Genomic DNA, 27,798 nt, shown 5'->3' on the forward strand with positions numbered 1-27,798 from the left:
GAAATAGACCTATCTATTATTCCCCAATTCAATACACAACTACATTTTAAATACACAACTACATTTGCAAAGCAAGAGCGACCGATGTTGACCGCTGACCTAGATATGAAAATGTTGCAGGCTAAATAATCTGCATAAAACGACGCCAATACAAACAAAATCAGATATCAAACACAAAGGTACAACACATTTTCATTTACACACGTTATGTGACCCTATCATCAGTAGCCTACGAATTATAATGTATTTAAAATGTAGGCCTACCTGTGCTCAAAAGACACGTAGAAGGCAGACATTTGCCAAACGCTGAAAACAACCAGAACAGTTAATCCAACATTCAAGTGCATGGGTGAGATTAGATGAAATCTAAATACATGATAGCCTACAATTTCATTATAAATGTGTGCTTCGTTTAAAATTGTAATCAATTTAAACAAGCATAATACATAGGGTAACGATTTCACTATTTAAAATGGAGGTTTACGTAAATATTAGCCTATCTAGGAGGCTACTTCGTCTAATCGCCTAATGGGCCTACTTTTTTCTAGAATCCATAGATCACCCTGAAGCCTATTCACTCAGGGCACGTGCCGCTCATGTCGCGAGAGGTAAAGGCGGCAAATAGGCCCATGTATTTAGCCAATACTTCATTATGCATTTTCCAAACACTGTTGAAAGAACAATAGAATGAACAGAGGGCAATACGGTGTCACTTGGTGTTGACCCTTGGTGTGGTAAGCAGTTGACAGATGATTATGGCGGAAGAATAACTGCATAAAAGGATAAAAGCCCTTTTGTCATAATATGGTCTGCTCATTTGGAAGCAGGAGACGGGGATATTAACGTCGGCTTTATGACGGAATAAATGCAGCAGATTGGGTGTTTGGGTGTATTGCTGAAACTGGATAATGCAAAAGTAGACAACTTCTTAAATAATCAGATAAAGGCCTATTGACACAGCACACGGGGCCAACTGATATTCAGCATATCGCACTATTTGCAGAATTAAAGCCTTTCCCTCCCTGTGCAAAACTAAAGGGATGCTATTTGAAGATAAGGTCTCATAGGGCAGGGGACCATAATTTGCTGATTCAAATTAAAAGAACAGGCAAAATGCAGCAATACAAGTACCCTATATATAGGCCACAAATAGAACATATTTTTTTGTTGCAATCTTCAATAGCCTACACGGTGCACTCTTATTATAAATAGGTTACAGCCATTAAAAAGAATGCCCAACGTGTAGAAAAAGATGAGTTAGGCCTATTGGATTAATGTAAACCTAATTAAATTGTAAATATGACATCCACGCCAATATGTAGCCTAATAGTGTCTTTAAAATGAAATAGCCCTAAATATTGGCTTAACATAACCTTGATAGGCTATTTGGTTTCGAAGAAGCAGCCTAGCCCAGAAGAAGTGCAACATCAGAGCACATCATGATGAAAATGACGGTAGGACTATAGCTTTGTCGAATTTGTGATAAAGCAGAATATAAAAGAGAAAAGTGTGACGTTTAAAATCACTTAAATTGCCCTAAATAATAAATAATGTATTTCAGTATAGTTTAAGAGTTTAAGAGAATATATTGGAGATTTAAAACCATATTCTCAGTTCTTCTATAATTTACCCTCAAATCAAACATGCCATAGGCTATCTTTTTGTTGTTGTTGTTGTGAAAAACTTTTGAAGAAAGAACAATTCCTAAAGCTACTGAATCTAAACGACAAAAGAGTCCCACGCTTAGGACTATTCTGACACGAAGTAGACTACGTCTATGTTCAAAAGAGAGCAAAATAAAGAAATAATAATTTTGAGATGTAAATTCGGGTCGGGGTTAGACATGGCGAAGCGTAATAAAGAAGTAGATGGATTACTTTATAATAATCAGGTGCGCGTGTGGTTGCTGAGCGCGAAAGGAACGATCTGACAAAACAGCAATGAAATATGCTTAACCTGACCTTGTATTTCAAAGTAAAAATAAGAATGCACCTGATTTATTAGTAATTTAAAACAATTTCATAACAACCACTTAAAATGATAATAATAATTTACAATGTAGACCTGTATATTATAAAAAAATAGCCTAATCATATTCAATAATGTCCAAATAGGAAATACATTTTTATACGGTCTCCAATTGCCTACAATTAATTTCAGAATAATCGACCCTTCAACCGAAGAACCATACATGTGCTTTCATTTTCAGATGATTAGGCTACTGATTTTGTATTTTAGCCTATACATTAACTGTAATCTCCAGAATGCTCAACTGGCATGGAAATGTATTGTCTATTTTATTTATAGTCTGTATGGAATGTCAAGACTAGATTATTCATATTGACTATATAGACCTATAATCAAGCAATAAGGCCCAAGGGGGTGTGGTATATGGCCAATATACCACGGCTAAAGGCTATTCTGAAGCAAGATGCAAAGTGGAGTGCCTGGACACAGCACTTAGCCGGTGGTATATTGGCCATATACCACAAACCCCCGAGGTGCCTTATTGCTATTATAAACTGGTTACCAACATAATTAGAACAGTAAAAATAAATGTTTTGTCATACCCGTGGTCTGATATACCACGGCTTTTAGCCAATCAGCATTCGTTTGAACCACCCAGTTTATAACTAGAATTATAAATTGGGTGGTTTGAGCCCAGTTTATAATAGCAATAAGGCACCTCAGGGGTTTGTGGTATATGGCCAATAATGGCTTTATCCACCCTAAGAACAGCCCTTAGCCGTGGTGTATTGGCCATATATCAAACCCCCTCAGGCCTTTTTGCTTAAATTTAGACCTACCATATCACCCACATTTTCCAAAACAGAGAAGTATGGTTATTTGTTGGAAGGGTTGGCTATGTGGATAAAGTGTGCACCATTGTCACAATTTAACAAATAAAAAAGGTACCATGATGAAACAGTTTTTTTTTTTTTTTTTATACACTGAATGATTTGAGAACACACACCTAACCATCACCACCACCTTAGAGATGGGAAGAAAGGAGAGCCCCTATGAGGAAATATTCAACCAAGTAAAATTCTATAACCTATGAGAAAAAAATGTGCACGTGTAGCTAAAATAAAGCCAGTGGGAAAGAATAAAGACAAAGAAAGAATAAAGACAAAGAAAGAATAAAGACAGAGAGAGAGAGACAAAAAGCCCCCCTAGTTGACAGTAGGGGCAGTTATCATCCTCCTTCGACAGCGAAGACAACGAAGCAGCTTTTCCCACAGGCAAGGTTGTTCTTATGCATGCTGCCTTATCCCCACCCCCGGTTTATTTTCTTCTCCTTCTTCTCTTTGGGCCCAGTTCCCCCTCTCTTTCATGGCCTTTCATTTGCATCCCACAAGGGCCAAGGAGTCCCCAGAGAGGAGCGGATAAGGGTCATCGGAAGCCCCCTTGGGTTACATGTTTCACACCCCAACCGCAGACTCCTCGACGCGTGCCGCCAACCCCCACCCTCGCCCACTAAGCCCCCACCCCCTCGCAAGTAACAGCCTCCGTCAGTGAGACTGGAGAACACTGACAACTAGTTTCTCATTGCCGACTGCAGACTAGGCGATTCATGGATGATGTCATGAGTCCATGGTGAAAATGTGTCATCAAACAGAATAATGTGAAAGCATGTAGCCTCGTCTAGAACACAGATGCACTGTGCAGTTACGTGGTTTAGGCTCAAGTTAGCCCATGAGAATGACTGACAGAGCAGCACACAAGCGTTTGAACCAATATCATCATCTTTTCTTGCTCACCATATTCCACACCGTCAGACTCAGAAGGAACTCTGTTGACATTCGTGGTCCTCTGTAGCTCAGCTGGTAGAGCACGGCGCTTGTAACGCCAAGGTAGTGGGTTCGATCCCCGGGACCACCCATACACAAAAAAATGTATGCACGCATGACTGTAAGTCGCTTTGGATAAAAGCGTCTGCTAAATGGCATATTATATTATTATTACATTTGAAGGAGGTCTAGTTGCCATAGTCAATGTAGGTCACCTAGGGGTATCCCGAGGAACTGCTTACCTATATCGAATGAAAGGCAATACAGACAAGTTTAAATAAAACGTAGGCAATACATGTTCACACGTGGTCCGTATTTGCATACATGAGAACTCATCCCGTGGTGAACAAATCAAGAAGTGAAAGGGTCATATTCAACAGCCGTCCGCACATTTCTACATAGGCCTGCTGAACGCTCAAACAACCTTATCTGATGACTCCTAATCAATGTCTTAATTTAATTTCGTGATACTCATGGTTTTAAAAGAAAACGTGGCCCATCGTCTCCTTCAAAAGTGGAAATTGTTGGCGTGACTGCATGGTCAGGTAGACTAGAGGCCTCCAACTCAACTCTGGACCTCAAAGCCAGTTCCACTGCATTTTCCCCCCATTGTTCCACTCTAATCAGGGACTGATTTAGACATGGGACACCAGGTGTGTGCAATTAATTATCAGGTAGAACAGAAAACCAGCAGGCTCTAGAACTCAGTGTAAGCGTTGAGTACCCCTGGACTAGAGAATGCCTGGCTGTTTCATCTCCAGCACTCCCATTATGCTGACCCAGGGCATGACAACGGACTCAAATAAATGTTTGTCGCCACCCAGTGGCCATTATGTATATCTATCTCACCCGCCATTTTCTATGAGCTTGAAGCTTGTGGGGCATTTAAGCCCTGAACCACGCTTGACAGACGGCCTGTCTCACAGGCTGCATGCTGCCCCCAAGACCAAAGCCAATCGAAGCAGGGCTACTTAGCAAGAAGTACAGCTAGTCTTGTGAGCTAGCTAACTAGATAGTAATCTATGCTGGTTGTTAGCTTGCATAAGTGACATGTGTATAATTCTAAAAATGGGGCACTTTTTTTGTGGACAATATTTAAATGTCAAAAGTGGATGAGCTCCATTCCTGACAGGCTGATCAGATTCAATAGCAGCCTCAGAGGCTGATAAGTTAGGATGCTACTATATAGGCTGTTTCACTAGCAAAGCTCCTCGCAGGCAGATTAGCATTCAAAGTGCCTTATAGGGCAGATGCATATCTGATCCAGTGGGATCATATGCATCAGCCTATAAGGCACTTTGACTGCTAGGAACTTTGCTCATGAAACATCCTACAAGGCAGCATCCTGACTCATCAGCCTCTGAGGCTGCTAATGAATCTGATCCAGTGCTGAGACAAAGGGAATCTGATCAGCCTGTCAGGAATGGAGCTCACCCACTCTGTAAATTAAAATATTATCCATAAAAAAATGAAGTGTCACTTAAAATTATACACATCAGTTATACAAGCTACCAACCAGCATATATAACCATCTAGTTCACAAGAGTAGCTAGCAAAGTTAGCTTGCTAAGAATGGCTCCGGTCTTGGGGCGGCACGCAGCCTGGGAGATAGTGCCATGTCAGGCGTCGTTCAGGGCTTAAATTCCCCAATAGCGCATTGCTCTGCTTCCGAATTGGGGAATGCAATTGCAGTGAATGTGCTCGTCTGAAAATAAGACATTTCAACATAATGAATGCACACAAAGGCTGTGGTAGTCCAATTATGCTCTTTTGCCAATCAGAAATGGGCTGCCTGCGTAAAACGCAGCCAAATAGGCTTCAAGCACAGTCCGACTTGTGAGATGATGGATGAATGGGTGGTCTGCGCAGTATCTATCCTCGGACAAAGAGAATTCTTGATTTTCAGATTCATCATCAGTATCCTGTTGATTACACCTAAGCTACATGATGGGCGTCACATTGAGAAGCAATGCAGTGACAATAGGCTAAATATACTGTACAGAGTGTACAAAACATTAAGAATACCTTCCTAATGACCTTGATTTTAAATAAATGATTGGGGGGGACAAATCGGACCCGTTGTGGGGAGTGGCAATACTGCTTATGGATCAGTGCGATGGATGCATTTTCACAGTTTTTGAAGTACTGTACATTTACATCATTTAGCAGACGCTCTTATACTGTAATTATACCATAAGTTACAAGAGGTCTAATTTCTGGGCCATAACGTGAGCGACAAGACAAAGCATACCGATTATCCTAAACATTAATGTTGAGTGACACTGCACCGAAGTGAATTCAAGATATGGAAAGTGTGTTTCTCACATCTGTGCTAATACTATACAGGTTGTTTCACCAACATATTTAACAGCAAGATGCCTCCATAAAAATAGGCCTACATGTTCAGCATCTCTAATTACAAAATCCAAATCTCCCTTGACTGAAATATCCAACTGTAGGCTGAAATTCACTCCAAGATTGAACAGTAACATTCTTAACAGTGACCCAAGATCTAGTAGATGCGGAGTTCAGCACAATGAAAAGACCACAAGCATGAAAACAGCAGCACATTGGAATCAGCTACTGATACCACTCAAGATTATACTGGCCTAATAACAGATTAACAACGCTGCCCTTAACAAAACCCCTGTAGTTTAGTTTCAAGAAGAGAAAATAGCAAGCTTGACTTTATTATGCCACAGAGAAAAGCCAGTAGTTTCTTCACCAACATTGACATTCTGCAAGGGTGGTGTTATGGTTGAGCAGCCAATAGAGGGGCACGGTGGAAAGGGATAGTGGTGGTTAGTGGTGCAAAGAGGGGTGTTTGGGGTATAATTAAGTGTGTGTGGGGGAATAGGGTTTAATTACCAAGTAATAAAACATTCATTTACCCTTTTAAAAAAACATAACAGAAAAAGGATGCACAAAGCATGAAAAGTGCTTACAGTCAAACAAGGGGAATGCACACGAGTTCTTGCTGAGTATACGACATTTATTACTTTGAACTGATTAATAGAAAGAGTGGGGGCAAGGACACTCGCGTCGACGCGGTCTTTAAGAAAACGGAAGGAAGATGAGGAAGAAACAAAGATGGCGGGAGGAAAGCAGCTCATGGAAACATCAATAATAAACCAGTCCAAGAAAGAGGGCAAATAAGTTCTGAAGACCGCAAACAGGGCCCCATTTCGTACAATTGTACATAAAATTATACAATGACCAAGGCTAAACGTAACAATTATTTTTGCTTTCAACTCCCCCCCTCCCACAAACTTAACCCACTCTCCCCACACACCACAAAAAATAAACAGGGTCATCTCGAACATTCGGTTTAGTTCTTTCTTTTTTATATATATAACAGATGGAAGCATATGAAAAAGAAACTTCTTGAAGGGTGCGATGACGAATATCCACTGAGGAGGAGACCCCCCCCCCCCCCCCCCCGTCCTGATTGGATGATTTAATCTCCCACAGAAGGAGGGAGGAGGGGTTTACAAAGAAATTAGACAAATGGCCCGCCTGGACTTCCAGCCACTAAATGTCCACTAGAATTTTGCATGAGAGGAACTACAGACTTGCTCTCGGGGACTGTAAAAACAGGCGGGGGGGGGGGGGAGCATATGAGGAAGAAAAAAGCATATGTAGTGGATTGGTGGGGGGGGGGGTGTAGAGGAAAAAATAGATTCACCTAAGGATGCTATGCATTAAAGTTGTAGTCCTATGAATAATAATTTCTTTTTATTTTACTACAAGTTCGAAGTCAGTCTTTTAAAGTAAAAAGAAATCAAGAAAGTCTTCATTTTGTTTTGTTTTTTTGTCCTTGGTTAAATTTTTACCCCATTTAGAATTTCTTGAAAGATCTGAATGTGATGGGGTAGGAAAGGGGAAAAAGAGGGGTCATTGCAGTCTTTTGCCCAAAGCAGTGACTGCTACTTGACACGTCCTTGGCGCTCCTGTGGGACACAAAGAAAATTACACTTCAGTTTGGGGACTCAGAGATTGAGCTTTTCAGTAAAACAAAATGTTGCAGATCATATTTGTATGTATCCAGTGGGCATAGTTACCATGCTCCCATCAATGGATGTAAGAGAGTGGAGGTTGTGGTTCTTCACATAACATTTAAAAAAAAACAGAAACAAAAAGTTTCCACCACCCTGAGAACCCATATCTACTGGTACCAAGACAAGCATATCTCCCTACCGCCAGGTCCTAACAGTCCCACAGAGTAGTTCTACATGAATACACCATAGGATGTGTATAGTCTACAACACCGGAAGGCAACTAGATTCAGCCGTGGGCCGATTTTTGTCGGAGCATATGGTCGGGGGCCCGGAACATAATTATAGTACACTGCAAATTGACCACAACTAAGGCCAAAAAGAGTAAATCAATGATTTCATATCGATTACATTGAAACGCGATCACATTTATTTTGTGGGAATACTTGGGAACAGATTTCCCCATTTTATTTTTTGCTGAATTCCGGAATACTTGGGAACAGATTTCCCCATTTTATTTTTTGCTGAATTCCAGAATACTTGGGAACAGATTTCCCCATTTTATTTTTTGCTGAATTCCTAGTGATTTTAAATGTTTTTTTAGCAAAACTAAAATAGTCTAAAAAATTATACGTTTTATTTTTTACTAAAAACGTTTGGTGTGCCTGGCCTATAACATGCAGTTCTGACCACTTTCAGACATTTGCAATACTCATCTGGTGAGACATGGGACATTTGTCACCATCCAGTCAAGAGTAGCACATTGAGCACATCTACATTTTGGTCCCTTTGAGACAAAGGGACTTTAACTTGATGAAATGTCCTCCAATTAAAAAAAAACAAAATAACTAAAAAGGCCTTCCTACACTGTACGTCAGATTCTGTCTTTTACAATTATTACGTCACACTGTGCATTGTTACGAAATTAAAATCTTGATATCAACCTGGCCAGATTGTACGATTTGCTTCAGTTGTCTCGTCACATTCAGCAATTGACTTGCGAGGCTACGTCAACTGCAGCGGTGCATCTGATCTACTACGCACGCGCCAGCCTCCCTCTATGCGCGAGTAAAATGAGTTCGGAAAAACCGCAAGCATCTTAAAAAGTTAACTTTGTCCGAACTCAAATAAGCTTCCCAAAAATATGCAATAGCGGGCCATTTGTGGTAGAATGTTTCTTTTGATTGGCGATTTTTGTGCCATCAGGTAGCCTGATTTCAGATGTCTTGTAAAACAAGAGTATTAGGGAAATCATTCTCCTTGCAAAGCATGTAAACGTTTAAATCAAGCCGTTGTATTAATCTGACTACTTACAATATCCATAGTGTGCTTACTCAGTGCCGGACGTGTTCCTGTTGGTCAGGTACCGGGATAGGCTCGTAACACCAGCCACACTTTGTGAAAAGACAGCGAAAGAACTTTGGTCGGAGCATACGACTGCACGTAGTGGTATTTGAATCGTCAGACCTAGACCCTGTCACACGGAACGAGCAAAGACGTCCGACAATAGTTTACGACGTAATAATTTGCCCACGATGTGGACATTTTGTCTGGGGCTGGAAAATCGTGCCATAATACGGTTAAAATCATATGGTCTGCGTGGGTCTAACAGGGGAGCAGAAAAACTGTCGGTTTTTAGATGCTACACTGGACGCATAATTTTTTTGCCAGAGTGAGCCACTTTATCAAGCCAAGTGTAGAATTCTTGTAAATAATTTATTGATATTAAGAGCGACACATCTAATGTAGCAGGCCTGTTAAGACTGGGTTTACACTCCACCAAGTGTTGTCCGTAACAAAACCTCACCGACACTTAAGTAAAGTCACAAATTATGGCATGGACCAAAATCTCTGTGCAGTGTATGGTGAAGTCTCGAAGCGATTGCGGAGCCTCTACGGAGTACACCTAATGGAGAGTAAATCCACACTACGGTTAGGCTATTACAAGAGCAAGAGAGTTAAGTGGGGGCTAGGGCGTTACCTGAAGTCTGTAATGACTCCTGCTGGGGTTGGGGTTACTGGGGTACGGCTCGCTACCCTGGACCTCCACCTGGTAACAAAACATCATCAGGCTTTAGTTAGGAACAAAACAGGAAGGACGGGAAACCTCCATCAATTTTGGGCATACATGCATCAACAGCTTAATTGATTTACAGTAAGTGGACTCAGGTCTCGAATTGGATATAGATGAAACATTACATTTGAATCATAAAAATCAGTCAACCCCGATCAGTATCTAAAACATTAACATTTTGTTTCATTGGTAAGTTATACAGCAAAGATCATTGGTAATTTGAAAGCTGTCAGTATCAATGTGTTGACCACAAAACTAAGATAAACACATTTCTCGATTGTCTAGATAAGAGGAAGCTGCAGTTAACTCAGTGACATAAGTTTCTTTGACAACTAGTAAATATGAAGTCTTTTCAGGATATGTATGGGGAGTTCGCTGTGAAATAGATGGAACAGAGTAAATAGGCATTTTAACGTCATAGATTAAGCCGGTGGTAACTTGTGGAATAGACACCGGCTGGAACGCGGTTTTAACCAAATCAGCATTCAGGATTGGAACCACCAGTTGTATAAATGTGAAATGCCTCCAGGTGCAGTGCAGTTTCCTTGTCGCAGTAAATAATGCAGACAGTGTTTTGCACTCACAGCCTCAGTCATGCAATGTTGAGATACTGATGGAAAAGGATGCTACGTCTCTAAAGTAACTGTCCAGTGTTTCCAGATTGCTATGAAATATGACCTATAATTCATTACAATATGAGTGAAATAATTGCAATTTTTTTTTAAAGGAAAACTGTTAAGCAGCTTTTCTGTGTTGGAATGGTGTGGGCATACCCCAACAGTATGGTGTGGGGTATTGAGAGTAGACTGCTGATTGGCCAGCTCATCCTCCTAAGGAGGATTACATAATCCTCAATGAGGAAAGAGCAAGCATTTTCTTTTTACTGATTGAGGGGTTTTTGTAGTGTTTTCTCCAATTTACACTTAGGCCACAAATACAAGCATAGGATGAGTCAACCACATTATTTGGATAGGAGTTAACAGAATAGGAACTGTGAGATTTTCACTGGACAGTTACTTTAAAAAATAAATTGAATGTCATCGGATACCACTATGTAAGGAAGCAGGGTTTGAGTTTCCGCAAAATAAGACTGAAGGAAACATACGAGACAGAAATTAAATGTGCAACATTGTCGGAACAGCTCGTCTCAATGGAGTATTAAGCGAAACAGGACTGTCCAATATAACCCAATAGCTAGGCCTGTTTCGATGTAAGGAAAGCTGCTTCCTCTTCAGAGCTGACAAACCAGCACTCTGTAGTCTTTATAAAAACAGTCGGTAATACATAGCGATACAGACCTACAGTGAGTCCACCCCTTTCTAACAATAATCAGTATTATGATGTACACAGCTCCAGTCAGAACCCGAGCTAGCCTATAAGCACCTCAAATAGAGCTGCCCCGGTCAACTGTAAGTGCTGTTATTGTGAAGTGGAAACGTCTAGGAGCAACAATGGCTCAGCAGCCAGTCGTAGGCCACACAAGATCACAGAACGGGACCGCCGAGTGCTGAAGCGCGTAAAAATCATCTGTCCTCAGTTGCAACACTCACTACAGAGTTCCAAACTGCCTCTGGAAGCAACATCAGCACAAGAACTGTTCGTCGGGAGTTAAATGAAATGGGTTTCCATGGCCGAGCAGCCGCACACAGGCCTAAGATCACCATGCGCAATGCCAAGCATCGGCTGGAGTGGTGTAAAGCGCACCGCCATTGGACTCTGGAGCAGTGGAAACGCGTTCACCATCGAATGCATAGTGCCAACTGTAAAGTTTGGTGGAGGAGGAATAATGGTCTGAGGCTGTTTTTCATGGTTTGGGCTAGGCCTCTTAGTTCCAGTGAAGGGAAATCTTAACGCTACAGCATACAATGACATTCTAGACGATTCTGTGCGTCCAACTTTGTGGCAACAGTTTGGGGAAGGCCCTTTCCTGTTTCATCATGACAACGCCCCCGTGCACAAAGAGTGGTCCATACTGAAATGGTTTGTCGAGATTGGTGTGGAAGAACTTGACTGGCCTGCACAAAGCCCTGACCTCAACCCCACACCTTTGGGATGAATTGGAATGTCGACTGCGAGCCAGGCCTAATAGCCCAACATCAGTGCCCAACCTCACTAATGCTCGTGCCTGAATGGAAGCTAGTCCCTGCAGCAATGTTCCAACATCTAGTGGAAAGCCTTCCCAGAAGAGTAGAGGCTGTTATAGCAGCAAAGGGGACCAATGTCTGCACCTGTTGTATTCGGCGCATGTGACCAATAAAATTTGATTTGAACTCCATATTAATGTGGTCCTCTGTAGCTCAATTGGTAGAGCATGGCGCTTGTAACACCAGGGTAGTGGGTTCGATCCCCCGGACCACCCATACATAAAAATGTATGCACACATGACTGTAAGTCGCTTTGGATAAAAGCGTCTGCTAAATGGCATATTATTATTATTATAATAATGCCCATGATTTTTGAATGAGATTCGACGAGCATGTGTCCACATACTTTAGGTCATGAAGCGTAGGTTAATGGCCATTGAGACTGAAGGACCAATGTAAACATGCATTTCATAATGTGAACAGAATCCTCCGTAAAGAATGAGGGTTGTTTCGGATAACATGACGTCGAGACTGAGCATAATAATGTATATTCTAATTATTTGGGGAGTCATTATAAAAGGTTCAACGACAAAATGCATCTTGGTAATCACAAGTGACTGCTGGCATTTTGTTAACTAGACTAGCAAAAACCTTCCCATTTCACCTTTTAAAAATGTATATGGCAGTCCCTCCAGGATTGTGCGATTGCATAATTTTTTGCTAATCAACTACCGCATATTATGCGAGGGCTTGCAAATTTGACTAATCGCCGCACTATTACCGCATATAAATGTCCAATCACCACACTACAAAAACAGGGCTCACAATGTTAACTATTCCCCATGCTTTTACCGCATAAAATGCCTCAATAAAGCAACACATCAACAAACTTTTCTCCCCAGTCAGCGCAGGTGACAAATTCGACAAAATCATCACAAATTGCCATGCAGAACACAGTGTCAGAACATTCGCAGCAAAATCAAGCATTTTGGTCCGCAACCATCACAAAACAACACTGCAGAATCCTGGAGGGACTGATATGGTGACATACAGTAGCCTATATAATTAGAGCATTGATTGGTAGGCCAAGTGTCTGAAAAAGTCCCAACAGTAACAAATGCATCAATTCCTAATACATAAGGGGGATACATTTCCACAAGGATCATCAATTAGATACCGAATTGGAAATAAACATTACATTTCATATGGACACACCTGATCAACACTAAGGTCAGCATTCGTAATTCACAAATCCATGTGAGATAATAAATCTAACATGGAACTTTTAAAATATTATAACTGGGATGTTCATGCACTTTGTTTCTGGCATATCCAAATTCTCTGTAGGAACGGCACATTGTAAGATGAACACACATATAAATGACTGATAATCTATTTCAACTACTGCACTCTTCAACTGGATTTTTGCTCTTGACATGCTCTCAGGACCTTTGCGCACAGACCCATGGCTTCGCATGCCTCTCCCCAGGCACACAACCCAAGGTGTAGGCCTATTTATTTTCCCAGACGGGTGGAGGGCAGGCCTTTACCTTTTTCACACAGTCCTCCTCCTCCTGGCGCTTCTCGTAGTGGGAGAAGTCGTCAAAGATGGAGGTGGTGTGCTTGTAGCCGGCGATGATCTTCAGCACCTGCCGTGCCTTGTCCAGAGGCACCTCCTGCGTGTCCCGTGAGTTGGTCACTGGCTTGTTCTCGTTGTTCTCCAGGCGGATGTGCCGCAGCTGGCTGTTGGGAACGTCCTTAACGAAGATCCAGCGCACGTCAAAGCGCCCCTTCCACTTGTCCTGCGACCACACGCCGGCGCAGGTATTGTAGTCCACTGGTGAGCGCATCTCCGCCACGCCGCAAAAGTGGCCGCTGCCGTTGACGCTGAAGAGCAGGTAGAGGGGGCCCTTGGCGCCCAGCGAGCGGTAGGCGGCGTCCAGCCGCTTGTTGCCGTGCTCCGTGCTGCACCAGATGTTGTACTTGATGGAGCGGTGGATGTCGTCCTCTGAGTAGCTCTTGATGATGAACACACGCCCCTGCTTGAGGTTCCAGTCAAAGTCCTTGGGGTTGTAGTTGTTGACCAGGCGCAGCTTCTCCAGCACTGGGTGGGGCTCCGAGGGCACCAGCACCCCACCCAAGCCCGAGTTGGGAGGCGACTGCCCCGCCCCACCCCCGGCATCCCCAAACCCGTTGGCACGGTTCCGTGGAGGGACCCAGCGGGTGGGCTGAGAGGGCTGGGTGGCAGGCGGGGGGCCCTGGGAAAGCTGCAGCTGACCCCCTATGCCCTGCTGTCCGTTGGAGGGAAATTGGTGCTGCCCCAGCTGGGCCGAAGAGGCCACCAACTGTCCGTTGCTGAGGGGCAGTTGCGGGGTCCCTCCGGCCATGGTGCCGGGCTGAGGGGAGGCCTGGTTGGGCGGCTGCCCGTTGTTGGGGAGAGGCGCCTGCTGGGGGGTGGACGCTTTAGGCATGGTCCCCTTGTTGTCCCAAGTGCCAATGTCCATGTTGTGTTTGATGGGCGGAGGGGGCAGGTTGGTCCCAGTTATGCCCCCCTTGGTTTTCAGCTTGGGCTGTGGCTTGGCCGGCTTGCTGGCAATGTCCGCCCAGGAGGCGGGCTTGGCGGGGGCGATGGACACGGGGGGCAGTGGCATGCTGGGAGCTCCACCAGAAACCTGGCTGTGGCCTAGGGGTCCCCCGGGGAGGCCAGAGCCCACCACCTTGGGGGCCCCCATGTCCCCAGCACCGCCACCAATCTTAAGTCCAGCCATGCCCTGGTCCAAGCTGTTCATGCCAGGGGCCTTGTTGAGGGGCTCGTTCTGGGTGAAGGGGGACTGTCCGTCGATCATGGCGCCCCCTAGCGAGCTGGGCGCGTAGGCATAGCTGCTGCTGTAGCCAGAACTCTGTGTAGACTGTCCCTGAGAGCTGTTGTTGCCCCAGGCAGAGAAGTCTATGTTGCTGGGGAAGAAGTTGAAACTGTGCTGGCCCAAGAAGTGGTTGCTGCCCAGCGGGCCGGGCTGGCCGAACATGGCGTCGGGCAGGAAGTGGTGCTCCCCGTTGCTCAGCTGTCCATACGAGGCCAGGTAAGGCATGGGGGGATCGCCACCGGTGGACCATGCTGCCTCGTTCAGGGAGTAAGAGAATCCTATGGATGGGCTGTAGTAACTGGGCATGTAGGAGTCCGACATGGCCGTATAAGCATTGCTCTGCGGAGAGAAGAAAACACTGGTTAGCCTGTTGACTGTTTCAATCATTACATTACAGAAAGCAGGGCATCGAACTGATGGACATCCTCGCTTGGATCTCGATCAGCCTCGGCTGCCACCTAGACTAGGATGACTGTGTCCACTTTCACACCAATGAACTGCTTTATGAGGACAAAACAGTGGCATTCCTTTGACTGGAGGAATACAGGCTCCATTATTTCCATTTAGGCCCACTACTGAGGGCACACAACAGACATTACGACAAGATGAAGACCAGTTTAATTCCAAATGAATTCTAGAAAAGGAAATGGACTACATAGTAAAAATCGGGGAGAGAAGAGTATTTACACGCTAAACATGATGAATTGTAACAGTATAAAAGTAATTCACTGTAAAGTTGTACAGCGAGATCTCCCCATTATGGATGACGAATGCAAATGTACCAGTGGGAGTTACCACCATAACCTGAGTCATGTAGCTTATTCATCATCCTCATTATTTCTATTAGAACTGAGGCTGTGTCAAAATGTTAAGTGAACGAATGCCATTTTCCTGCAGTTTAAATTATTTTTGTATTTTACCTTTATTTAACTAGGCAAGCCAGTTAAGAACAAATTCTTATTTACAATGACGGCCTACACCGGCCAAACCTGGACGATGCTGGACCAATTGTGCGCTGCCCTATGGGACTCCCAATCACGGCCAGTTGTGATACAGCCTGGAATCGAACCAGGGGGTCTGTAGCGACGCCTTGTGATACAGCCTGGAATCGAACCAGGGGGTCTGTAGCGACGCCTCAAGCACTGAGATGCAGTGCCTTAGACCGCTGCGCCACTCGGGAGTCTAAGCAGGCAAATGTTAGGAACAGTGTACAGTGTGGGCCTAGTCAAACGGAGGGTAGTGGACTGGTACTCACCTGTCTGGCCTGAGTGTTCAGGTAAGGCTCAAACTCATCATCATTCAAAGTATCCTTTTGGGTCACAGCTCCGTTTTGCACTGGAAAAGAGGAGTATATAGCAATGTAAGATACAGTGCTAGGATACATCTGTTTGCATAAGGTGGAAATAGTCAATACAACTAGTCATAGGCCTACATATTTGCAGCCAGTCAAGACAGAATAAGAGCCAGGAAGTCATGAAGCTTGATGAGATCTCTAGCATTGCACAACTACAGTTCACAGCCACAAATATGCTGTTTTAATGCACTAAAATGGGTGACAAACAAATGCTTGGGACTGGTTGAGTTGGACAAGAGTTGTCTTTCCTGCTGGCTAGGTCTATAGTGTGCCACCTATAAAACAAATAACACTAGGCCCTAGGGGTTGTATCAGGTGCTGCAGTTAATGCTAGATACGTTATTGTTGACAGATTGTAACTGCAGCACAATTGCTACATGCAGAAGCGGCCTGTTACTCACAGTAAATCGGTTGCAACCACCAATGGGCAGTGAAATCAGTGATATGAGGTGCAGTAGAATATTGTTTCTAGTTACAACTTCAGGAGAAAACAATCGATTTGTATTTAATATCAGTGATTGTAGTCATGACATAACGTTAAACTTGTCAGAGTGTGTTTCAGTTCGTCCTGCCATAACTAAGCAGAATCTGAAAATGAATTGCCAAACTGGAAAACAGGCCTGGCTAGTAAACAAAGTTGCCTCAAAACATTGAAAAAGATCTGAAACATTGCAACTTCGTGGTTTGACAATAACTGACCAGAAGCTTGCTACTGGTTCGGTGAGAACAGCACGCTGGAAGACGTGTCATTGGCAGGCAATTCTTGAGTATCCTTTAAATACTGAGGTTAGCCAACGAACTAAACAACATGATTATTTTGCGTGGGAGGTTTAAGCCTAACTTGATGTAAACATTAATTTGTCAACTTACTCATTGCAAAGCGTTGCTAGCATTTAACCAATGAGCCAGTAAGCCACTAGCCATCCGACTTAGGAAATGCCTAGTCAGCTAACTTGCGAATGTAGGAGAGGACGCTCATGTTAGCTAGCTAGCGCGAGCTAAATTAGTTACCAAGCTAGCAACCAACGTTAGCCAACGCTGACGGATTGCCTCAAAATTCACAATGGTGTATTCACACATGACACTAAAAGTCATACAAAATAAAATATTGAGTAAATAGTACCAACTTATCGGAAATTGTTTCACATGTCCAATCAACTATAGAAGCGAAATGGGCACAATGGTGAGACTGGCCTGCTATCTGGCTAGCTAACTATCATCACATCCGCGCACGCAGAGTAGGGTTTCCGAAACCACCACACGGAAATATCCGCATACAGACACAGTAAACTTGTCATGTTACGATAACTTACCCTTGTTTCCTTGGCCTTTCGGTCTCTGGATTGGGTCCAGGTGATTCATGAAGGTTTGATTTATGAGAAAAGAGGAAGGGAAAAATAAATGAAGAAATGTATATTCACCAGTCAGTCCTTTAGCAGGTGGTCAGGCCTACTGCACTAACGTTAGCTAGCTACAGAGAGAGTCACTGCCTCTGGAACAAGCTATCCTAGTTACGTCTCGATTGATATTCATAAAGTGACTCTCTTTACCTGTTCGAGAAGGCTGCTGGCTGACATGTCTTTCTCCCTGGCGCCTTTGTATTTTAATATTTTTATTTATTTAAGCTGCAGGGTGTAGGAAATGTCTATTTGAGAGTTAGCCAAGTGCCCCTGTCTCTCTACAGAGCTTAGAATCCACACAATGGCGGGATGCAGTCCTATTGCTCTCTCCGCGCCGAGCGACTTCTTCAACATGGCTGAGCGGCTGGTTTTATCGATGGCATTTATTTATGACGAACATGCGCCCCTCAACGGCATGGAGGAACTATATGATGCAGGTAAACAATATATTATGAAAAACAGACATTTAATACATTTGAATAATTGTTACAATAGATAAACGGAGATTGTCTCATAATTAGGAAAGTAGCTATATTGACTTAGACCAGGGATGGGGTTTTGTAGGGCCGCGGATGAATTTTAAAAAACTATTATTATTTTTTAGGAACTCAGTCGTTGTCTCAACTTACTGTCGAGAGTTACAATAGTATAATTCACAAGGTGCAATTTAGAAATGTGGTTGTATATCAGCAGTTTTACTCATGTTATGTCAGTCACTACAGTTACACGCACGAATATTCAGATTAATATAATAGTTCGATTTAAACGTTTACATGCTAGCATGAATAACGATTTCCCTATTATTCGTGTTCACATTTACAAAGACACATCTGTAATCAGGTTACATAATAGGACTTTGCTAAATGCAGAAAATTCGCCAATCAAAATAAACGTTCTACCACAGCAACCATGTTATTTTTGTGAAGCATATTTGATTCTGAGTTTGGACATATAAAGTCAACCTGGACTCAGGGGTAGATGTAAGTCCGGAATGTTTTGTATGGTATGTCAAAATCAAATCAAATGTTATTTGTCACATGCGCTGAATGCAACTGGTGTAGACTTTACCGTGAAATGCTAGCTTAAAAGCCCTTCCCAACGATGCAGAGTTTAAAAATAAAATAGTAACACAAAGAATAAAATAAAATACACAAGAATGGAGCTATATACAGGAAGTACCAGTACCACCGTCGTGTCGTCAGCAAACTTAATGAAGGTGTTGGAGTCATGTGTTGCCAAGCAGTAGTGGGTGAACAGGGAGTACAGGAGGGGCCTAAGCATACACCCCTTAGGGGCCTCCGTGTTGAGGGGCAGTGTGGCAGGGGTGTGTTGTGACCAGCCTTTCAAAGCACTCCATAATTACAGATGTGAGTGCTACAGGGCGATAGTCATTTAGGCAGGTTATCTTGCAGCTCTTGGGAACAGGGACAATGGTGGTCAATTTGAAACGTTGGGATTACAGACTGGGACAAGGAGATACAGTATGTCTGTGAATACTCTTGCCAGCTGGTCTGCGCATGCTTTGAGAACACGCCCTGGTATTCCGTCTGGCCTGGCGGCCTTGTGATTGTTAACCTGTTTAAATGTTTTGCTCACATCTGCAACGGAGAGCGAGATCACACAGTCATCCAGTAAACAGGTTCTTTCACTCATGGCACAGTGTTATATTCCTCGAAGCCAGTATAAAAGGCATTTAGCTCGTTTGGGAGTTATGCATCGCTGGGAAACTCACGACTGGGTTTCCCTTTGTAATCCGGTATCCTCTGCAAGCGCTGCCACATACGATGAGTGTCGGAGCCGGTGTAATAGGATTCCACCTTCCTCCTATATTCTCCTTTTGCATGTTTGATGTCTCGTTGGAGGTTGTAGCAGACTTTCTTGTATGCATCCAATGCCTTGTCCCGTTCTTTGTAAGCGGTAGCTCTAGCCTTTAGCCCAGCACCGATATTGCCTGTAATCTATGGTTTTTGGTTTGGATACATTCATATAGTCACTGTGGGGATGACATCATCTATGCAATTATTGATGGAGCTTGTGAATGTTGTGGTAAACTCTTCAATGCTATCGGATGGATCCCGGAACATATCCCTGTCTGTACTAGCAAAACAGTCTTGTGTCTGCTTCATCCGACCACTTCCATATTGAGGGCATCACTGGTACTTCCTGTTTGAGCTTTTGTTTGTAAACAGGAAGCAGGAGAATGGAGTCATGGTCAGATTTGCCAAAGGGAGGACGAGGGAGGGCCTTGTATGCGTTTCTGTGGGTAGAATAAAAGTGGTCTCGAGTTTTAGTGACCCCTAGTGGTGCAGGGGACGTGTTGGTAGAAGTGAGGTAGGACGGTCTTGTCTCCCCGCGTTAAAGTTTCCGCCCACCAGAAACGCTGCGACTGGGTGAGCGGTGTCTTGTTTGTTTATGGCCCCATACAGTTCGTTGAGTGCCAGAGTGGTGTTGGCTTGTGGAGGGATGTAGACAACCGTGATAATTACAGATAAGAACTCTCTTGGTAGATAAAAGGGTCTGCAGCTTACCATGAGGTATTCTATATTAGGTGAGCAAAAGCTCAAGATTTCCTTCACGCTGGAAGCAGCACACCAGTTGTATTCATGAAAAACACACTCCACTTCCTTTCGATTTGCCCAGAGCCTCCGTCCGATCCTGCCGCTGCATGGAGTGCTACGTGCATAGCGTCATCATCGAGCCACATTTCAGTAAGACATATAATATTGCAGCTTTTCAAGTCTCTCTGATAGGAGACTCTCAAACGAAGCTCATCCATCTTATTCTCGAGTGACTGGACATTTGCCAACAGAACAGGGGGGAGTGCCGTTCGGTTTTCTCTTCACCTCAATTTCACCAGGACTCCAGCTCGTCTCCCGTGTCTACGCCTGTGGCGTTTTGGTAGCCCATGTAACAAAGGAATAGGGTAAGGTATGAACAGCTGAGTCGGGCACTGTGTACCCTCATGATGAGTTCCCATTTATTTGTGGCCCCCACCCCTCATCAATGTTGCACATCCCTGATATAGACCTACCTAAATTCCCCACATAACACAGAATTTATGTAGGCCTACTGGAAGTTGTATGTTTTTTCAAGATAACCTTTCCATTTCAAGCAAAGTTTTATCCATATATTTGTAAAAAGTTTCTGGCTTGTTTCTAGTGTAACCATTTATGGTTAGAATATTTTCACCTTTGGAATAATTTTGTTAAAAAAAATTATGAAAATATTTCAACGTAAAACCAATTAATTAATCTGTATAGAAAGCTGTCCCTGTTGAATAACCCTTAGAGAAGCCCATTTTTTTTTGTTGTTGTTGAGTTTTTAGGCCTACAGATGCTTACATTAGGGCTTATTTTACAAATCAGGATAACTCCATACATTTTACTGGACATTCACCCAATTCTGAGGAAGATTCTTTAGATTTACAGTCACAAAAAACAATTATACATTATTGTTTTTGCTATTTTCGGTAGGCTTTATTTATTTAATTTGACTCTCAGCATCTGAGAAATTGAAATTTCCCATGATGCACCAACTAAAATAAAGTGACAGATTTCACTTGATGTGTTTATTTGTAGCAAATGTCTTGTCATTCAATGTCCTGACCACAAGATGGCATCTGTGTCGCAAAGAACATGGAAATGTAGTCTGTGGTGAGCAGGATCCCATATGAAAGACATAGAGAGACCCTTTCACTTTCACCTCACACGCACACACAAACGCACACACACACACACACACACACACATGCAGAGTCACGGATGGCCCTCATTAGTGTATCCCTTTGACAGTGAGTGTGGTTTGTCCCGTCAGCCTACCCTTCATATCCATCCAGAGTTAGTTAGAAAAATGTATTTAAATGTGATACAATAATACAATAATACAGATTTATTAATAAACCTACTTTGAGGACCACTCAAATTGAGTTTTGAGACACTAAAAACAATCACAGTCCAACATGGTACACGCGTCATCTATAATATATCACATCATCTATACACATGTATGCATAAACAGAAACAAAACAAAGTCAGCTACAGTGGATAAAAGAGAAATCAGGCACTTATAAAGAAACATCTCTGTTGGAGGATAAGGTGGCAGGCTTTGGAGTAGGCCTTTACATTATTGTTACCTAATACAATGTCACATAATTTATTATTTTCATCAAGACCGTTAACATTTTCCTTTTGGCTGGAGAGCTGACAAAAGGTATCATCCCTAATGTTATTGTATACCCCACAGTAAAGCAAGGCATGAGCATCAGTTTCAATGGAACCATCATTACAGGAAGTACACACACATCTTTCTAAGGGAATGTTTGTGTATGGACCAGTCTCAATAGCGAGCGGCCACTCCACATCAACATTTTGCAAAAGAGCTTCGATATTGGTTGGATAAAACAGTACGCACATAGGGTTCTGTCTCAAATGTACATTTAAAAAGGCAGTAGGTGCACAGCTTGTTACTTGTAGGGTTGTTTATCAGTTGGTACCACTTTAGTTCAAAAAAGGCTTTGACATGGTACGTAACATTTTTCTTTGCAGTTGCAACTTCACAAGCCCATAAAAGTACACGTTTACATAGACAATCTCTGCACATAAAAAAAAAATACATAGCCACTGGTGATGCCATAGAGCTTTTCAACCCATATCGCCTTGAATAGCAGCATTTGGCGTGTATTTATCCACACCAAGGTTAATCTGCAGGCACGGTTAAAAACAGCATTAACACCAGTATCATTTCTGTGCCCCCATACTGCTGCAGCGAAAGTAATGATAGGTAGCACCAATTAATCAAACAGTTTTGTGAAACATTTAAAAGGTAGGCTATCCCATGGCTTTACATCAAGGCCACGATTCACATGGTTCGCTATGTACTTAACAGACACATTGTAATCCAAAAATGCATTAATAATCAACCCCAGATACTGTACTTGTACTCCAGTGGAGGCTATTGAGGGGAGGACGGCTCACAGTAATGGCTGTAACGGAGCATGTTACAGATACCATTCCACTTATTCCACTCCAGCCATTACGACAGGCACATCCTCCCCAGTTAAGGTGCCACCAACCTCCTGCGTTGTACTTACTGACAACATCTAAAATGGCAGGACCACAGGAGAACATAAAAGGTGTTCTATGCACTACTGAGTTTCTACTGGGTATTACCTTAGTTTAGTCTACATTGATATTCAGTTTCCATTGTTCTTACCAGTTAAAAACAATATTTAACATTTCTTGAAGCTCATCTTCAGTTTCAGAGATTAATCCAAGCTAGCAAATTTGGTTCCTTGGAAGTTGTGTGAACGTACATTTTAGGTTTCCCATTGGTTCTGGGAATGAAGCCATAACCAATTTGTAAGTCGCTCTGGATAAGAGCGTCTGCTAAATGACTTAAATGTTAAATGTTAAATAACTTTCCTGACCGGCAAAACTGAACGTTTTTTAAAACGTTCTGAGAACAGAAGCGAAAATTTCACCTGTTCTGGGAATGTACATTTTTAGGTTGCAGGGAGGTTCTGAGAACGTTTTACTATGGTTCCCTGAAAGTTTTCCTGGGAGGTTTTATTAACGTCTAAGAACTTAAATTATACGTTTTTTAATAACTTCCTTAAAACTTTCACTGAATGTTTCAATATGACTTTTAATAACACTGCTAGCTTAGTTTGGGTTAACTGTTCTGAACTCCAAGCACAGATATGACACATGGAAATTATTTTGCTTAGGCAGTAATCATGCAAACACATTTATTTGTGGTCCTCTGTAGCTCAATTGGTAGAGCATGGCGCTTGTAACGTCAGGGTAGTGGGTTCGATCCCCGGGACCACCCATACGTAAAAATGTATGCACACATGACTGTAAGTTGCTTTGGATAAAAGCGTCTGCTAAATGGCATATTATTATTATTGTAGCGCGGCATCAGTGAGATTCAAACCTATGATATTCTGTTCTCTATCCATGGAATTAATCCACTGCACCACCAGGATGGAGCTAGCATGCCTTTATTTTTTAAATTTGTTTTACTCAAACAAAGCTGTTCATTTTTGTCTATTCAAACAGACCCCATTTCAAAGGAAACAAGCATTCATTAAGATCAGGTGTGGCCAAATAGTGGACGTGGCCAACACACCTGAACACACTTAACGGAAAATTCCACCCAAAAACGGTATTTTGGTATTTAAAAAAAAATAGAAATACAGCCAGTATGATGCATTTTGCATCATATGATGCTGCGCTTTGCATCATATGATGCAAAATGCATCATACTGGCTGTATTTCTGTATTTCGAAAGTTATATATCTAGAAAACTTGAGTGCTGACATGCAAAACATTTTGGGACTATATCAACAATGGACTGATGAAACAAATACCTTAATATAGTTTTTGGGTGGAGTTGTCCTTTAACAAGATAGAGGATTGAGTTTTGTTGAAGCTGAGAATGGAATGTATATGTTTTTCAATAACATTCTTAGAATGTTCTTTGAACATTACTAATCCTTCTTGTGTTTTTTATGAAAAGTTTTGTTAATGTTCTGAGAACATGACTTTATATAGAACCATGAGGAACCCTGTAGGAAATGTTATGCTGAAGTATTGAAATTCCCTCTGGAGAACGTGGTTTCTTAAAGTCCTCTGAACTATTTGAGGAAATTCACAAAGTCAAACCAGTTGGAGAACGTTCCTAGAACATGACCAAAAATGTAATTAAATGTAACCATGTTTGAACTTTTAGGAAACATTCTGTTAAAGTAATGAAATACCAAGAAAGTAGCTTTATTTTGTCAAGTTCTTTAAATGTGCTGACAATGTTCCAAAGCCAAGCAACTATCTGTCACGATTTAACTGAATATGAACCCAAATGCAGACAACTACACCGAGCCAGAGAAGGTTTAACAGGTTTATTACAAAGTAAAATTGTCCAGGTTTCCAAAAATAGGGGAAAGAGCAAGTCCAGGTCTACAGGGAGGGTAACAGATCCAGGTTCTGAGCAGGAGTGGTACCGTAACGTCCTAGTGTCCGGGGTGAGTCCAAAAGGGAAGTCCAGTAGTGGTAAGCGGGATGGTGGTGGCAGGAGTGAAGCGGAGGCAGGAGTCAGGTTCCAATAATCTGTGGCACAGGAGAAATGTAAATAGAACAGGCCAAAAACACAAAGCGCGAAAACAAGCAGGTTGAGTCAGCAGCGAGACTAACATGGTCATCTTGACTATGATCTGACGATGAGTGGCAAGTTTGACCGGGTCTTTAAGGCTGAGGTGATTATGGTGAATGAGCTGCAGCTGGAACCCTGACTCCCGCACACCAGACTTCACTCCTGCAATCAAGAACAGACAGAGGGGAGGGGGAGAGCAGAGAGAGAGCTACCTAGCAGCAGTAGGCCTAACACTATCCTGCACCAGTCCCCAAACATTGTGTGTGCAAAATAACCATAGGACAACCACACTCTCACCAAGCTCTAAGAAACAAATGGTTCTCAGAACGTTATGTGGTAGCTGGGATACGTCATCTGCATATAAAATAACAGACACTTGTTCATTGTTCAGACAGACACCTTTTCCTAGAGCTTTTATGGCCAGAGTGAGATCATTAACCTTTTACGGGAGTGGGCTAAATCAGGGTTACACAGAGTGATTCTAGGTAGTCTTAAACAAATCTACTTTGAAACCAAAGTATACACCTCACACACATGGTTATGGGCTCACATACATGGTTAAAAAAAGAAGACACCTGTACCATGTCAGATAGAGTTGAAATGTATAACATTACACTTTATATACATCACAGAAGACTGAAATATAACAAAACCGTTTGACATAGAAACACCGGATTTTCGGCAGGTTTTTTGAAATAATGTTTATTATTGATGAAATAATGAAAAATATGAATAACATTCCACCCATGAGGCCACTAGGTCATTTGACTGCAGGAAAGGGTTTTAAGCACAAAATACGTGATACAATACAACCCTGTTTCACACCAATGTCAACGGGGAACCAGTCAGTTAGGCAGCCATTGACTCGAACACAACATTTCACATTATCATACTGTACATGAGACAAGGCATTTCAGGATGTTACCATTTAGACCAAATGACTCCAGCTTGTCCCATAACATACACTACATGACCAAAAGTATGTGGACACCTGCTCGTCGAACATCTCATTCTAAAATCATGGCCATTAATATGGAGTTGGTCCCCTTTGCTGCTATAACAGCCTTCACTCTTCTGGGAAGGCTTTCCACTAGATGTTGGAACATTGCTGCGGGGATTTTAAAGGGGGGTCCACATACTTTTGTATATATACTGTATTTCTCTCAATGTGGTCAAAGGCTTTAGAGAAATCTATGAAAGAACAGAAAGCGGACTTTTTAGTTTTTTTCCGTGAATCTATGATTGTGGTTAAGGTGGTGATGTGGTCCAGGCAGTTTCGTTTAGTTCTGAACCCATTTTGCTCAACTGCTATGATATTGTTGGTTTCAGCCCAGTGGGAAATGCGGTTATACAGAACACAACAAAATAGTTTATACACAGCAGAGGGTTATACCATGATAGTTCATTGGGACCCTTTTGTCTCCTGACTTGGGTGTAGGGTTGATGTTGCCATATTTCCACATCTCCGGGATGACATTGTGCTCAAAACAATAACCAAAGAGCTTGTACAGTACATTTCGGGCCTTATCATAAAAAATTAATCCACAGGTAACCCATCATAGTCATTTGCGTAACTATTCTTAGCTGTTTGCAGGACGGCCACAATCTCAGATTCACTAATTGGCTGGTTTAAAGGAGAGTCAGTGTGCCTTGAGCCACTAAACTGTCCAGGGCCTTTGTTCTACTGTCTCTCTCTCTCTCTCTCTCTCTCTCTCTCTCTCGCTTTCTCTCTCTCTCTCTCTCTCTCTCTCTCTCTTTCTCTCGCTCTCTGTCTCTCTCTCTGTCTCTCTCTCTCTCTCTCTCTACCGCACCTGCTGTCTCGACCTCTGAATGCTCGGCTATGAAAAGTCACCTGACATTTACTCCTGAGGTACTGACCTGTTGCACACTCTACAACCACTGTGATTATTATTTGACCCTGCTGGTCATCTATGAACGTTTGAACATCTTGAAGAACGATCTGGGCTTAATGGCCGTGTACTCTTATAATCTCCACCGGCACGGCCAGAAGAGGACTGGCCACCCCTCAGAGCCTGGTTCCTCTCTAGGTTTCTTCCTAGGTTCCTGCCTTTCTTGCGAGTTTTTCCACCGTGCTTCTACATCTACATTTTAGGCTGGGTTTCTGTGTATGTAAAAAAGGCTTTTTTAAATACATTTGATTGATTGATTGATGGGCTGTTTGGAACAGGTTGACTTAGTAAATTCTCCATGCATCTAGTACAGTGTGCTTATCAGTGTGGGTGGTTCCATTGGGCCCTAGGACTTCCTGGGGGATTAACCGGCGGCATTCAGTAGCCACACCAAGTTGGTTAACATGTTGCCAGAAAGCCTTTGGGTCGGCTGTCTCTAGTTCTTGAATGTTCTCTTGTTGATACCGACAGTGGCACCCTTTAGGAGACTGGACTGAGCGGTAAAACTGCTGCCGGGCTTCCCTCATTGAGGCCTTAGCTCGCAGCTTCAGTGGGCCAGGTGGGCAGGCTATCAATTCATCCTCTGCAGAGCACAGGCTGTTCCACAGTAAGGTGAGCTCATCTGACCGCCAGGCTTAAAAAAAAAAAAAAAAAAAACGTATCTCTCTCTTATTAGACCTGCCAGGTTTAATCCCAATGTCCCTGTGGGGGATCTGGTCCCACATCTCCCGCTTCACTGTATAGAGTATAGTATAGTCCACAGTGTGCTGATTAACAATACAGTCATTCAATGCTTCTTCACATAAGTTACTTGTCATAAAATGTTCAGGAATACTGGACAGGTTGAATTTGGTGATGGGGTGGAGTGAGTGCTGGAACTGGCAGAGCCATGGAGCATGTGAGACACGAATGGTACAGGGATTATTCTTGATGGATCAATGGCAGACACACAGCCTTCCTGGATGAAGAAGTCCCTGCTCCTAATCACAGCAAAGTCACTGAACCGGTCTAAATTCTTATGAGGGACCAGTATATAATCCATAACACATAGCCCCTTTGATGGTGCGGTCATAGTTGCTGTAATTCCTTCCATTTTTAAAATGCAACAGTTTGCGCTAATCAGGAACTAGATGAGTAGCTCGCCGAGTGAGTTATCCAACACGTTACCTGCACAGAT

At 42.8% G+C, this 27,798-nt stretch overlaps 1 protein-coding gene across 1 annotated transcript; it reads right to left on the reverse strand.

Annotated features, from left to right (window-relative positions):
* Positions 1-6,762: 6,762 nt before the first annotated feature.
* LOC311145835 (YTH domain-containing family protein 2) lies at positions 6,763-17,890 on the reverse strand. Its single transcript, XM_084182161.1, has 6 exons — positions 17,713-17,890; positions 17,476-17,500; positions 16,064-16,143; positions 13,495-15,147; positions 9,768-9,836; positions 6,763-7,741 (listed from the first exon to the last, which is right to left on the reverse strand). The coding sequence occupies exons 1-6, from the start codon at positions 17,737-17,739 to the stop codon at positions 7,718-7,720; spliced, it is 1,878 nt and encodes a 625-aa protein (XP_084038287.1). The 5' UTR covers positions 17,740-17,890; the 3' UTR covers positions 6,763-7,717.
* Positions 17,891-27,798: the final 9,908 nt, after the last annotated feature.

This window comes from Coregonus lavaretus (assembly GCF_964263955.1).
Source record: "Coregonus lavaretus genome assembly, chromosome: 18".
In the NCBI taxonomy this organism is placed as follows: Eukaryota; Metazoa; Chordata; class Actinopteri; order Salmoniformes; family Salmonidae; genus Coregonus; species Coregonus lavaretus.

Coding starts and splice junctions, on each gene's coding strand:
- LOC311145835 (XM_084182161.1), bottom strand. CDS start 17,739: ATGTCAGCCAGCAGCCTTCTCGAACAG. Junction 15,148..16,063: donor TGAACACTCAGGCCAGACAG/GTGAGTACCAGT, acceptor TTCTCTCCGCAG/AGCAATGCTTATACGGCCAT. Junction 9,837..13,494: donor AGGAGGACTGTGTGAAAAAG/GTAAAGGCCTGC, acceptor TTTTGTTACCAG/GTGGAGGTCCAGGGTAGCGA.